Source organism: Belonocnema kinseyi, chromosome 3, assembly GCF_010883055.1.
Source record: "Belonocnema kinseyi isolate 2016_QV_RU_SX_M_011 chromosome 3, B_treatae_v1, whole genome shotgun sequence".
Lineage (NCBI taxonomy): Eukaryota > Metazoa > Arthropoda > Insecta > Hymenoptera > Cynipidae > Belonocnema > Belonocnema kinseyi.
The window spans coordinates 56,893,844-56,909,891 of NC_046659.1; the positions used below are offsets into that span (position 1 = coordinate 56,893,844).

Genomic DNA, 16,048 nt, shown 5'->3' on the forward strand with positions numbered 1-16,048 from the left:
ATCTTCTTGCATGTAAATAACCTCTAGTCTAAATTGTTGAGGGACTTTTTACAGATATCATAAAGATCTATACTATATATTTCAATAATCATTTTAAAAAGTATAAGTTTAGTGTTAAATTTAGTTTTTGCTTTACAAGTTACAACGCTTCCGATAATACTGATAAGAATCTTGTGATGTGAGATTAGCAGAAAATCATATCTATCAAAAATTACCCTTTGTACATTAAAAGATATATTATTACATTGACCGTTCAATACATTTATAAACGTTCTGAATTGACACAGAATCAACACAGAAAAGTCTTAGATTTGTTGCACCCTTAATTAAATATATTTTTTGAATTAAAAGTATATATTTTTATTTATATTATATACCTCATAAACCTATATATTTTTTGCCCTGATATAAAACCCCCTTGTATAAAACAAGCCCCTTCATCTTAAAAGAAAACTACTTTTTCTGTTTCGTATATACAAATTTTCTATATTCTTCTAAATGAGCATTTTTTGTATATTATTATTTATATATTTTATATTATTTATATATATTATTTCAATAATCACGTCATTGATTAAATTTAAATAAAATTTTAAAGAAATAATTTAAATTAAATTATTTAAATATGTAAAATATAAGAAGGAATCCAAATTTACTTGTTGTTTATATACTTCTTTTTTAATTTATATGTTATCCTAAAAAATCCATTCTCCAAATATATAATCACATTTTCATTTTTTTTAGTAGGTATATATTTTTTGGCTAATTTGAGTAGTGATATTTATTTGAAGAAAACTGATTTTTGAATGAAAATTAGTTTAATTATAACGAAAGGGATAATTGATCTTTTTATTTTCAATTTATAATTTTTTACATATTCAGATATTAGAGTAATACGGTAATTCGCACGGAAAGATTGTAGTCATGGTATTTCAAAAAATACTAAGGAATAACTTCGAAAATAATTACAATAGTTTTCAAAGTTTTCGGGCTCATTTAAAAATTTTTTTATTATACTTTTTGTGTAAGAAGTTCCTTAAATGTTGAATCTTATGCATTTTTTTTGTTTACGGTTCTTGATTTTACAATTTGGGACTTTCGTTTTGGACCTTATTGTTTAGGAAACTTATTTTGTTTACCCTTCGTCTGTAAACGTTTTTTCGGCACCTTCAGTCTGCAAAGGTGGCTCTTTGACGTCCGGCCGTTTTTTCACCCTATTAATATAGTCAAAAAATTTCGGAAAAAATCATGCCAATGTAGGAAATATCCAATTTGACATATCAATCATAAAAGGGTAGACAAATAAATTTTTTCATATATTTTTTCTTAAACAAAGGAAGCAATTCTGTAGAAATGCAGCTATTTACTCAAAAATTGTAACTTTAAGAAAAATTTAGATAACGTAATTTAAAAAATGGAAAATTAAAGGTTAATAATACAGTTTTAGGGAAAAAAATATTCCCCTTTATTTAATTAAAAATAAATGCTTAAGTTTGGACAGGTAAAAAAAGGCAATCAATCATGTGTTATAGGCATTAGTATTAACACATTCTATTAAAAAAATGCATTTCTTTATATGGTTAAATAAAATTATTAAGGCTCAAGTATGATTATTCTATTAGTATTCATACATTTTATTATGAAAAAATAAGTTAAAAGCAAAAAAAATTTCACTCTTCTGTAAGTTCGGTATACGCCGTCTATAAAGGTGGGTCTTTCGTGTCCGCTCTGGATTGACCTGCTTACCTCACCTTCTCGAAGATCTCGCAATCATTGTTTTGAAAAATACTGATTGGCTTTTAATTACTTGAAGTTGTTTTATATCTTAAATTTTTGAAAATTTCGAAACTAAATCTACAATCTTCTATGTAAAAAAGTGGTGTCAAAATACGTATCCAAAATTTTCTAATAATTTTTATTAAAAACCTAATCGGCTTTCCATTATTTAAAGTTTTTTTATATCTTACATTTGTAATTTAAAAAATTAAATCTGCAAATTAAAAGTGTTATACATATGTTTTATGTCAGAATAAAATAATTTTATAATAATTAATAAAGTTTCGAAGAAGACTTGAATGTTTTAAAAATGTACGGAAATTAGCATTTTCCAATAGAAATCATCATAGACTTCCATGCTTTCAACTTTTAACAGTTTTAGGTTATGTTAGTGTTGTACCCCAGAAATTGGTATTTTTAATGTAACAATTATTTTATTCTAGATATTAAAAGATGTTCTACAAATATTTACATTTGGTTAGTTATTTTACCAGAAATTGACATTTTTATATTTTCGAAAAAGTGAAAATGTGCAGTCGGAAATTCGTATTTTCGCGCAAAAATGGAATGGTTTGATTATGTATGCAATATTGTAAAACATAATATATATTTACCAACTCTGATGCTAATTAAACTCTGTAGTGACAATTCGTTTTCTTTTTGTTGAATTCAACTGGTTTTTATGTAAAATTACAATCTTTTTTGATTAAAATAATAAATGTGACTTTTTTGTTGAAAAAGTTTTGGTTAAAAATTCAACTACTTAGTTGAAACTTCAGTTACCATAAGGTAAATAACACTTTAACATGTGTTAAAAATTCAGTTTTCTGTGTTAATGATTCATCATATTAGTTGAGATTCCAGCTCTCTGGCTAAAAATTCTACTACTTGGTTGAAAGTTGAACTATTTTTATTAAAATTCATTTGTTTGATTAAAGATTCATAATTTTAAAGATGAATTTACATCAATTATCAAAGATATTTTCCATCCTTATATTTTCTATTATTTTAGATAATAAGGTACTATGAAATACAAAAATTGTATATTATTTTAATTTGAAAATTGCGTGAGACAAAATTATAACAATTGGGCGCATATTTGTTTTCTAGTATTATAAAAATGAAAGAAGTACTAACAAGCATATTAAACGTAATATTGAGCAAACCGATCATTTTTTTCTGGCGATATTGCATTAATAATTGTGCATGAGTAATTGTAATTAATGCATTTTTCTTCATCTTATCAACTTAAATACGTTAATGTTCCGATTGCTTTGCATTACTTTACTTTTCAAGCACGAACTATACTTAAATGATGAATATATATTATGAAGCCTATATGGTTCTCGGTACACTTGCACTGCTGAGGCGTGAAATGTAATCAGTGTCTTTGCACTCAAAGTATGCACCGCATGTTAAGTGCATACACACTAAAGGGAACATTTACTCGACTTTGTTCATAATTATGCATTGCATGTTTAATGTTGACACTTTTTATACTATTGCACTTCTATTCCGCGCGCATAGACATTATACTGCATAATTCCATTTTATTGCTTGCAAACGATTTGTTAAAAAACGATAGATCTTTCTGTTTTTCACCAATGTAAAACAATTTTCGAGTAAATTAAGGCTACGTCTAATTGCCCCGAAAATTTGGCATATTTTCAATATTCATCCCGACTTTAAGAATAAAAAGACAGTTGAGTAAATTAAAAATTGAATTTTTTAATTATTTTTGTTATGTCCTTTAATCAATTAGATTTGCGTGTTTTAACGTTCATTTCGATTACAGGACATCCTCTGTAACCGGAAATGTGATGGTCAATGGAGCGGATCGTGATTTAACTGCTTTTAGAAGATCTTCTGTCTATATTATGCAGGATGATAATTTGCAACCGCTTCTTACTGTTCAGGAAGCGATGGACGTTGCTGCTAATCTCAAACTCAATACTTCTTGTTCTGAAAAAAATCGAAATGTAAGTACAAAAGAATACTGATAAGAGTTATTCAAAAATTATTTTTTTTCTGTTAATATGACTGTATTACATAATTATTATGCTGGGCATATGTTTGTCATTTTCAAAAGATCTCTAGTTTAATTTTGATGAATATTTTTTTGTAATGGCATAGGCATCGGGTTTTATTCTTTTATGGAGTAGTATACGAGTACTTGACCCCTTTTGGAAATATGTTGAATGACTTTTGAATGGTATTTAACATTTACAAGCACGAAACAATAAATAAATGTGTGTTTTACCAGGAAAACTATTTTACGAAGGCCGATGCATACCTAAGAAATTGACTATCAACCAATTTTCAATGATAAAATTAGTGCAAACAGGTATTATTACCGATACCTTAAAGAAAAGTTTGTAGGAAAAGAATGTTCGTTTTTGGTTTATAATCTGGTAACGAAGATGACTTTTCGTGAAAGTGTAGATTTTTCCGTTTTCAAACAAAAGCTATTTAATACCATTATATTGTACCAAGCTCTTGTTATATTTATTTTAGAATACTTTATTCAGATTGAATGAAAGATAACATATATCCAGTGAACGACTCCTGTATATATTTTGAATTTAAAAGAGTTTAGAAAGTTATTTGTATAACATTTTTAAGTCCTTGCCTCTTTGTTTAAACCTTGTTCTGACCATATTCCCCTTCCTAGATTGTTGTAAATACCGAATGACCAATTAAATTCTAAACCAAAATCTTAAATCTTCATTTTCTACAAACAACCACTTTTGTAAGGTTTTTTTCACTCGCATTTTTTCCTCGTGATCAGAAACAAAATTTCTTAATATTATTATAGTTTTTTTAGAGTGAAACATACCTTTATTCTTTTTATAGACCTTTTTTTTATGACAACTTTTCCATTTTTATTCAGCCTCCCCATATAACAGAAGTAAATTTTGATTATTTAAAAAAATAAAAAAATAGATTTTTATTCGCTATTCAAAGTCGATTCTCAAAACCTATGAAATTTGAACCTTGAAATTTTAAAATCGTTTTTTTGGAATTGTTTAACTTTTTCTATAATCAAACACATTTTATTTAAATTCAGCAACTCAATATCTCAGGAGTAAGTTTTTATTTGTTGTTTAAACTGAAAATTGCACTTTTTACCGTGATCCACAACGGAGTTTATTCCAAATTTGGACTCTATTTCTAAGAACTGAATAACTTTTTTTTAATCTACTTTTTGGCCTTAAGTGGAAACACTTTAGGTCGGAGTAAATTTTTATTTTCTCTGTAAATGGTAATTTCAATTTTACAGAATGTTAAATATGTCTCTATCCTGAAAAATCCTAATTTTGTTATTTATTCTTTGATGATATATCATTGTGGGTGTTTTTTAAACAAATACTTTCAAATATTTAAAAAGTTTTGTCATTTTACGTATTCGCTAAATTCATTTTGGGGTTTCGGTGCTTTATTTTTGAGGTTCAAAAATACAAAAGTATTGAACATTTAAGACGTATAAAAAATGATTTTCTCGGAACGAAGTAAATAAACAGCAATGATAAGAACACGGATATCAATAATAATTGTGCATATAATTTCCTGCAAAGCAACCTCCTGTTGGGTGTCGTTCACTAATAGATGCGTATGTTGTTTCACTATGGTTTTGAAGGCACGATAAGAATATTTCAAATATGTTAGATTCATTTTAGTTGCAGAATAATATTTATTTAATTATATTACAAAACATAATGAACTGACCTCCAGAAATATTACAAGATATGAAATACCATTTTTTTTCTAAATTTCACAGGAATTTCAAATTAACGACACCACTAATTTTTACAGTGTCAAAGTTTCCCTTTGTAGATGGCAATATAGAGTATTTATTAATGATTATAAATTTGCTTATTTTGTACTGAAAAAATATTGAAATACAAATTGGACGCATAATAGAATGATCAAAGTATAAGTATCTGTACTGAAGGGTGCCAGCAATACACTTGCTGATATATAGAAGCATAAAAATACTTGTATTGGTTTATTAAAATTTTATTTTATTCAAATTCACATTGTTGCTTAAATTAACTAGAATATATTTTGAATTATTTGAATAAAACAAAATTCGTTTGCATACAACCAAAATATTTTTCCCGAAGCAAGTTTTGTTGATCACACTAAACATTTTAATCAGTTTGATATATTTCTTAATAATTTTATAAGTAATTTGGAATAAAGTGTGCTAACTTCCACTAAATTTATATATATGACAAGAAGTTATTATGTGAATTTGGTAGCCTATAATAGAGTGTTTTTTTGTATAAGAAGTTTGTTCTAACTTTTAATGAATATTGATCCACATTCTTGTTAACTCTTTGGATCTCTGATGCAGATATAGTTTACCCAGTTCTTCCAAACTTCGGAAAATTGGTTTCAAATATATAATATAATAGCTATGTCTTAAAATAAATAAGACAGAACTGAATATCTGTGGTAAAGTTGACAAATTGTGTTTAAAAAATTCACAAAATGTCTTAAAAAGAGGTGAACTTCTAAAATTCTGTTAAAGAAACTTATACGTTTTGTGCAATTATGTTTCATAAATTGAATTTATTTAATATATGTTTGTTAAAATACTAAAATTTTGAAAGAATACCTCTTTTCAAGACTTTGTATGAAATTGTTTTATACAACTTGTCTCTTTTAACTTTATGTTTTTAATTTCCTTTCAAAAATTAGAATATCTTTTAATTAAAATAATTTTTATTTTCAGATTGATCAAATTTTGGTAGCAATGGGCCTTGCAAAGTCGAAAAATACTCGTACTGGAAAACTTAGTGGCGGTCAGAGAAAAAGACTGGCAATTGCTTTAGAACTAATTAATAATCCACCAATTATGTTCTTTGATGAGCCGACAAGGTGAGCTTCTAAAACATAATTTAAAAAGTATTCAAACTAATAGGTTTGTTGCCCGATTTGTAAAGATAACATATAATTTGAATATAAACTTTGGTTAAATTTTTGCGATCAGCTCTCTCGTAACCACTTTTCGTTTTCCAATATTTTTTTAGAAAAGACTGAATAAATACTTTTTCCAGGTAATTTATCTTTGATATATTAATGTAACTAAATCAAGAGTCGAATCTTTCAATAATATTATTAACGTGATATTAATATTACGACTTTATGTTGAAGTTAAAATATCAAAAAAGTCAAAACATGGGACAGATTTCATGGCGCAATTCTTCTACCAATCAATGGCTGTATTTGCATATTAAAAAATGTAGAGATTTTATAGTAAAATAGAAAAAATTGACTGCAAAAAAATTCGTTCCCTGATCGTCAAAACATTTATCTATTTTTTAAGAATTTAATTAATTAATTTATTTATAATTAATTAATAATTGTAGATTTCTCTAGAATAGAATTGGATATGTAGACTTGTATGTATACGTATATGTAGAATATGTAGAATTGGAGTCGTTCACTGTATATATGGTATCTTTCATTGAATCTGAATAAAGTATTCTAAAATAAATATAACAAGAGCTTGGTACAATATAATGATGTTAAATAGCTTTTGGTTGAAAACGGAGAAATCTATACTTTCACGAAAAGTCACAATTAGTTAATAATTTTATTATTAAAATAATATCTATTTTCTAAAGCTAATTTTTTTTTAAGTTAGATCATGAATACATTAATTAAAAATATGTCGGTACATTTTCCAGTAACTAGAACTGTCACTATTTCCCTTTTCGGTGAATTATCCTTAACTTTATGATTTCTATAAATAATGCCTGAGTAAAATACTCGGTATCTACTTAAATTTTGTATCTCACATTACAATTAATTATCTACCCATCGCGCACATTCTTATAAACTTCAGTTTTTTTTTAGTGAAACTCTGAAAAATAATACAACATCCCAAGAATGTCCAATTTCTACTGTCGTAAATTTGAAAGTATAAGATTCTTATAATGCCTGACTCAAGTAGTCTACATCTACTGCTTTTATGTTTCAGGTATAGACTACAGACTCTACTAGGATAGCCCAACTATAAAAGAAAGCCCCCCCCCCCCGATTTTCTTTAATTTAGTTTTAAAATAATTACACATTTTTTAAAATAAATTTTTAAAAACTGTACAATCAACTGTCCCTTTAAAAGCTAAAAAATGTTAATAATTTTTTTTGGGAAAAATAATAAATGAGTTTCTTAAAGCAATAAATATGATAATAAAATGATGGTAGGCACTACAAAGTGAAAAAAAATACGATCTATAGGGGATTGACAAATTATCATATGATTTTTTCATTTATACCTTATATATTTTCGCCCATGAATAATTAAAAATTACCTTTTAAAGGGTAAACTTGTGTGCCAGTAATAGAAAAATAACTTGAATCTTTCAAAAAATATCCCTTTGGATGATATTTTTCTTTTTCTTACAGTTGCTGACATAGTTTCTCATTAGCAATGTCTCAGGATGACTTTATAAATTTTGTTGAAATATTTCAGAGTTTTTAAAAATAATTAAAAGATAATTTAGGTTCTAATTTTATTTTTGTAAATAAACATCTGATAGAAAGAATGGTTAAATATACTCTTTTTGCAAAAAAGTGCGTAAATATTTTATTAGGATGTTAGAAAAAGTAGGTGGGCCTTATTTAAAAGTAATATCACCTTATGTGAAATAAAGTGCTAACCGTAGAAAGTAATACAATAATGTAAAAATATATAGAAAAATAATATAAAATAATATTTAATAAAATAATAATGTCTTATATAGATATGAAAAACACTTCGGGATGTAAAATATTTTTGATTTAACTCCACAGAAACAGTAAACTGGAATTCATAAGGAAAACCTTTTTTTCGACTTCTTCCAGACTATTTATTTAGAATTTTCCGAATCCAAAACGTTATTATTGTACGAATCTGAATAAATAGTCCGGAAGAGATCAAAAAAGTAAGGTATTTTCTTAAAAATTCCAATTTGTCTGATATAGATTTATGTATTTAAATATCAACGTATCTTGAGAGTTGAATCTAAAAAAAAAATTGAATAGAATTGGTTATCCTTTATAAACGGTTCTTATTTCCTTCTAAGGATAGTACTGAAGTTTGTATTATTTAGGATTAGGTAATATTACTTTTTAATGAGTCGTAGAATTATTTTCTGTCATCCTTACAAAACAGTTACTCACTTTACAAAAAAAGACGGTACTTCACAATTTTCTATTATTATTCAGTGATGCCTAACATAATTTTATTGTCATATTTATTACTTTTACGTCAGTGATGTATCATTTTTACACAAAAAATAAATAATGAACACTTTTAAGCGTTTAAAGGCCTTGCACCACGGGTTAAACATTACTTTAAATGTAAAAAGTTGCTCAATAATTTTTAGACCAAACGAAAGAAAATAGGATAGTATGATAACAACAAAAATATTTCTTTTTTTGCCTAAAAAAGTAGCACTTTTATTAATATTACTGAACTGTACTTTTCATCCAAAAAATTAATTTTCATACATTTCTTAGTGGCCTAGACAGTGTGTCGTCAAAACAGTGTTTGGCACTTCTAAAATTTTTGGCTCGAGAAGGACGAACAGTAATATGTACAATTCACCAACCAAGTGCATCTTTATTCGATATGATCGACCACCTTTATGTGGTGGCACGAGGAAGTTGTGTTTACACTGGGGGTACACAAAATTTAGTTAATTTTTTAACATTATCGAAATTATACTGCCCAACGTATCACAACCCAGCAGACTTCGGTGAGATAATAAGATAAAAATCACGTTTAAATTTATTTTATTTACTGCTATAAATATTTGTAAAATTTTTATAGACATGTGCAAATTATTTAAAAATAAAACCATAAATCAAATAGCCATTTATTTTTCCAGCATTACAATAAAATAAAATTTGAATCTATCTTTAATGGCGACACTCTAATTCTAATAACAAGCATATAAAAATTGGTTCGTTTCTTGGTTAAAATAATTTTACATTTTCCATTTTAAAACAACTCATATAAATTTAGAAAGCAATTTAAATATAATTTGCGTATAATTTAACTGATGAATTATTAATAATTTGATCATTTATACAATCTCAAGAAATGGTTTACAATTGTTCATTTGTATTTTAATTTGTTACGTCCTGTAATTAAAATCTATTTATTTTTAAATAATTTATAAATTTAATCATTTTCAAAATGTTAATACTTTTTCTTTTTTTTTTACAGTATTAGAAATATGTAATGGAGATTATGGTGATCATGTAGAAAAGTTAATAAAGGCTATAGAAAATGGTAAAAATAATCATTGGCGGTCGCCTGCAAACGATGATTTCTCAAAAATGAAAGCAATAATTGACGCAAATCTGATGACTCCCGTTAGAGCACCAAATCTACCACCTCCAAAAGAATTAGTGCAAAGGCGAATGAAGGGAAAAAATTATGCTTTACATGCTACTGGTTTCTGGACGCAGTTGTATGTTTTACTCAAACGAAATGCAATAAAACTTTCTAGAGACAGGGTAAATATAAGTACATAAATTGTCTCATTATTTTACTATTCAGGACTACTTTTTTACTGCATTCTCTTTTGAAAATTTATTGAAAATACTTTTAAGATTAGTTTTTATTCGACTTCTGTATTAAAGAACAGCAGCGGAACTTCAAACCATAAGATTCGATTTTTTTTAATTGAAGACAATTCACTCTACAATTATATGCAAATCGTCATAAATAAATACCGTTCAAAAATAGAAGAAATGTATGTAGTAATATAATTCATTATTATAAACAATTTAAGGTTCGGAACTGTAGTAAAAATTGCCACTTATTATGGTTATAAAGAAATAAGTATCTACAATCAGATTACTTGCGTTGACTTCTCTTACAAATTATGTAAAAATAGAATTCTCTTTGAAGTAGTCTACCTTAGTAATTATATTGATATATAATAAGCCAGAAAAAACCTATTTTTCAATTAAAAAATCTTAAAATGTGTAGTAGTGTCGAAGTGCCTAGAAAAGGCTGCAATTTTTGTATTTTTTATCTAGTTGACTTTATAATTGATTGGTTTAAAAAATACCTATTGACCTAAAATTGTATAACTTTTGCATTTCTTTATACGTATCTAATATCTATTCCTACTAATTTAATTTTAAGACATCAATCAAATATAGCCAACAGAAAAAATCTCATCGAGACAAAACATTGAATACATTAACTTTGATTACGAAACTTATTTATAACGATAATAATGATTAATTTCTAATTATTCTTCACACCTTACTACATCAATTTTGATAACTTATTCATTCATACTCACATTATTTATATAAATTAATTCTATTCTTTTGTAATAGATTGAATGTTACAAAAAAAAATAACAAAAATATTTTCACTCTAAAAAAATGAGTATAATTGGTCCAAGTGGTTTTGGTAAATCTCTTCTTTTTACTTTTTATTAATATTAATTTCACAGGTCCTGACATACATGCGAATTTCTATGCACTTCTGGATTGCTATTCTCGTTGGCACTCTCAACTTTAAAATTGGCGAGGATGCAAATTATGCTTTCGACAATTACAATCTACTCTTCTTCAGTGTCATGTTTCTCATGTTCAGTTCATTTAGTGCAACTCTTATAACATGTAAACAATACTTAATTTATTTACTTACACTCATATAGACAATCTTTTAAACCTTTCAATTAATATTTGAATATTGTATTTTAAGGTAATGTAACGAGCACGAGTGGGTAACTTAAACAGATTTCTACCTTACCGAAAAATTTTTCCACCATCCTCCTGTCCAGATAAAAAAATATATATCGAGTTAAAAATGTTATTTTGTCAATAAAAGGCACTAATGAATGCTTATCTATTCCTAAACTGTGCTTCGCGGGCACATTCTCATTCGGTTGAATCTCGCGCTGAGATATTTATTCTTTGCATTTGGAATGCTTGAAAAAAACTTTATCAACAAGATCTCTTTTAGATGGCAGTATTTATATGCGTCTTCATATTCTGAATTGTCTACTTAATTAAGTATAGTCAAAGATTAAGTTTCTCAAAGCTCTGTAGGCTTTGAGGTACACATTCTCATCGTGACACTCGCTCTGCGCGCTCGATTTCCGACCGACATTTGTAAACATGTTTTGTTAAATCTTTCTTTTTCTCTTAACTTTCGTCGTTTTTCCACACATTCTTTTATATATATTTTTTCAACGTTATTCTTCTCGAATAAAACAAAAAATACGCGTCCTATCAAGAAGTGATCCTTAACGAAATTGTATAACTTTTTTAGGATAACAATTTTTGTTGATTCATATTTTTTTGTATCCTACATAGTTTGTCCACAAAATGGAATTTTTTATTTTTCATTATTTTTTGTGCAATAAAAATTTGAATTTTTTTTCATATCGTGCGTTTTTTGGCTTCAAATTTTGATTATCGGTTGATTGAAAATTTTTTGAAAACGCTATAATTCTGAGAATTTTCTTTTTATCGAAAAAAGTCATAATGATAAATTGTTTGTTCTTTTTAATATTATAAATATCCGTACATAGAATGTTCAAATTCAGAAAAAAGTTGTCTCAACAATTTTCAAAATGCGCTAACTTTTTGAATTTTTATCTAAAATGGCTGGTTCAAGAACTCGTCATTTCTTTTAGGACCTAAAAAAAGTTCGTCAAATATGGATTTGTTTCGTTCATTTTTTCGAGAGTTATCGTGTTTATGGACGAACGGCCGGACGGACAAACACATAGACAAACGCCCTTGTGAAAACCTGATTTTCGGATTCAGGGGGTCTCGAAACGTAAAGATCCGTTGAAAAGGTGTGATATCAAATTTCCGACACTTTTAATACTTTCTCAATCATAAATGATGAGAATGTAAAAAATATGTTTAGAGAGAAATTATAATTATAAAAATTTGAGAGTAGATAAACGTTCCTTAGTGCCTTTTATTTACATTGAACTTGATATTTCATTTTATGACGACAGGAGAATGGCGAACAAATTTAGTTATAGGAGCTACTGGTTACATGGCCTCAAGGGCATGTGATACTTACCCGATTCCTATTTTACCGATCTTTTTTTTTTTTGATCATACGGACTCCACACGAAATAAGATGTCAAGCTGAAAGTTTGGAGAAATAAAAGAAAAGGGACTAAGGGACGTTTATATACTAATAAATGTTCGCAACTACAAAAAAAATAATCGTTGGGATTTTTTTTCTCTGTGAAAAATATTGAGTACATAAACGTTCCTTAATCGTTTGTATAGTCCTAAATTTTTACAATTAGGGGAGAGTGGGATATGGCGCTGGGTCTGTATTTTTTAGTGTGCGATTTACATTATCAGGTAACATATATCAGTACTCACTAGTCATTATTTCACATTCAAATAGTTCGTTGGTTCTGCGTTTCGGTCATCATGCCCCACACCATGTGGCACGCTGGCCGTCATATTACTGCCGGAATATTTCAACAATATGAATCTTCGTTTACTAAAAAGTACACAATATAATAATTATGAAGGGCATGTGATACTTAGAAAATTGTCGATTTTACCAGTTTTAGATTCCCCCGGCGTTTTTTCTAGAATAATAAATATTTTGTCTTAAAAATTTTAGAAATGATAGCGAACATGCTAACGGACGTCCCTACGCACTTTTTTTGTAGGTTAATTCAAAAAAGTTTTAATTTAGCAAAATGTGATTAATTTGCATAGCGCTTAAGAAATAGTATCGATTTTTTCAGTGTTAGATTCCCCCGGCTTTTTTCTTAGGATAAGAAATATTTTGCCTTCAAAATCTGGAAAATGATAGCGAACATGCTAACGGACGTCCCCACACACTTTCTTGTGTTTTTTCATCAAAAAATTTTTGATATTGCTAACGTGCGTGTATATTTCGAGGTTATGTGTATTAGAATTCATCCAAGCGTTACTTCCAAACTACACAATATTTTTGGCCGAAAACTTTGGACTTACATATAAACATAGTAACTAATCTCCCGGAACTAACCTTGTTTGCAGGCAATCAAAAAAGTATATTTCATAAATAATTTCCAGATTATCGGAAAGGCAGAGATGAAAAACGACGTAACCTCAAAATAATGCATATGCATAACATTTTTATTTAGCACAATAAGTTTTTTTTGTAATTATCCCTCAAAAAAGAGTCCGGGGACGTCCGTTATAATATTTTATAGCATCTCCGAATTCAGTTTTAAAAATTTTTAATTTTTGTGGAAAAAAACCGGAGAACCTGTAAATATCACATGCCCTTAAGAATATAAATAACGAAACGTATATGGCAAAACCCAGTTATAACCTTTTGTTCCCTGAAAATTCTTCTTAGTATGTACCTATAATGGATGTCGTAAAGACGTCAAATTTTGTGCCCACTGGGTGCCTTTAATAGATTATCTTGTTCACCGACATGTACTAAAGCGGAGTCGCGCGACTGTTGGTTCTCGCGATTCACGCTCGATAATGTATTTACCTCGCACTTCGCGCTCGGTATTTGTATATTCCCCACACACGTGTCATGTATCTCGTGCTTTGCACTCGAATTTGTCTCTTAAATTCTATATTATTTCCATAAATGTATATTATTACAATTCATAACATGCATTGATATTAAAACAAGCGCAGATTAATTGTATCGTTTAAAAAATACGCGTTCTTAAAGAAAGATTTATAATGACGCTTTTGAGTTCAACTTTTGCCGGTTTTTCAAAAATGGAATTTGATCATTTCTAATTTCATTCTTACGATTTACACGTTAAACATACGGTCTACACATTAGCCTTATCTTTTTTAAACTTCTAAATTATATCCATAACTTCAGTGACCCACGAAACTTCGATTAATGAGGGTTTGAGAGCAAGGGGGAGGGATTAGTTTCAACCGAGATTAATAGCTGGTTAGTGTTTTATGCTGAGAAGGTCACCGACCTTCAGCACCGTTGTGTTAGATGGGAGTTCATATGCACTCCTGGCCCTCCTTTAGATACGAAACCAAAAGCGTATATATATATAATTAAAAATTTGTCATAAGGACAACCACAGGATTTCGCCGGGAGCGAGTGCTAATCTGAAAAAATTCACCCGCTTCCAGCGAAATCGCGGTAAAATTTCAGCCACAACCACGTCTCACAACCGTGAGATAGGTGGTTACAGTCTGTAAAGGAATCAATACGACGATTCAGCAAAAGCCTCGTGCACCCTAAGAACACGGAGCGACCCAAGGACAACCGCCTTCTGCATTTTTCCTGCAAGTGTTCTAGCATATTGTTGACACGCAGGGATGCTTTTTAGGCCATTAGCAAGTGAAAGTTTGGCACCTCCAAGAGCGACGATGGTAAGGACGATCAGTTTAACAGAATATTCCGGGTACAATCGTTGCAACTCCCTTATAAGGTCTCGATACCTCTCTTTCTTTTCATTTTCCTTGGCTATGATGTTTTTGTCAGCTGGTACTGAAAATTCGATAACGAACATGGTTCGCTTCTCGAAGTTAAGAAGAACCATGTTAGGCCTCGAGTGAGCAACAGAAACAATTGTCGGGAATATAAAGTTCCAGTATATGCGGCACTTCCCATTCTCGACAATTGACTCAATTTCCCTAGGAGCATTTAGAGGAGTGATATTAAGGTGAATGCCGTAGGAGTGACAGAGATGGTAATAAAGCACTCTTAGTGCCGCATTGTACCTTTGAATGTAGGTCGTTCCCGCGTGAGTTAGACAACTAGATAGTATGTGAGCTAAATGATCGGGGTCTGCATGGCACGCCCTGCAGCTATCATCGGGAATGTCTTGGCTCAAAATGTGGCGACGGTATATTAAGGTGGAAATGACACCGTCTTGGCATGCAAAAATGAAACCCTCTGTACCAGACTTCAATCCGGGCGATTTAAGGAAAGCAAACGTTAGCTCACAAGACATTGACTGATCCTTCACATTTCTGTGGAAGATACCGTGCATCCTCTTATCGAGGAGCTGTTCACGAAAGTTTTTCTCTTGTGCTTTCTTAATCCGGGCTTTCAGAAGTGAGTACTCGAGATAGATAAGATTCGATGCATTTAGCTCACCCCTAATACTGAAGTCAAGTCCGAGTGTTTCAGCAGCCTCCTCCGCTGTTTTGTACAGAAATGCTCCTTTGTCCACTCCTTCGTGATTCCTGACCATTTTAAGAAGAGGGTCTCTTCCATTTGCAACTCTATCTGCTGTACCCAGAATAATCCTGTTGTGAAGACATTCAAGACTCAATA

The 16,048-nt window shown here is 29.1% G+C and overlaps 1 protein-coding gene across 4 annotated transcripts in view; it reads left to right on the forward strand.

The window, feature by feature from the left end:
* LOC117170024 (ATP-binding cassette sub-family G member 4-like) overlaps positions 1–16,048 on the forward strand; it is an 80,541-nt gene that overhangs the window by 58,309 nt on the left and 6,184 nt on the right. For 3 of the 4 annotated variants that reach the window (XR_004466709.1, XM_033356541.1, XM_033356542.1), the window contains 5 exons: positions 3,572–3,755; positions 6,515–6,660; positions 9,289–9,527; positions 10,001–10,293; positions 11,250–11,418. Coding sequence is in view for 3 of the 4 variants with exons in the window: in XM_033356541.1 (XP_033212432.1) it covers positions 3,572–3,755; positions 6,515–6,660; positions 9,289–9,527; positions 10,001–10,293; positions 11,250–11,418 (1,031 nt within the window). In the remaining variant the exon portion in view is untranslated. Of the gene's footprint in view, positions 1–3,356; positions 3,479–3,571; positions 3,756–6,514; positions 6,661–9,288; positions 9,528–10,000; positions 10,294–11,249; positions 11,419–16,048 lie in introns of those variants that run through there. The other variant, XM_033356543.1, reaches the window with a different exon arrangement.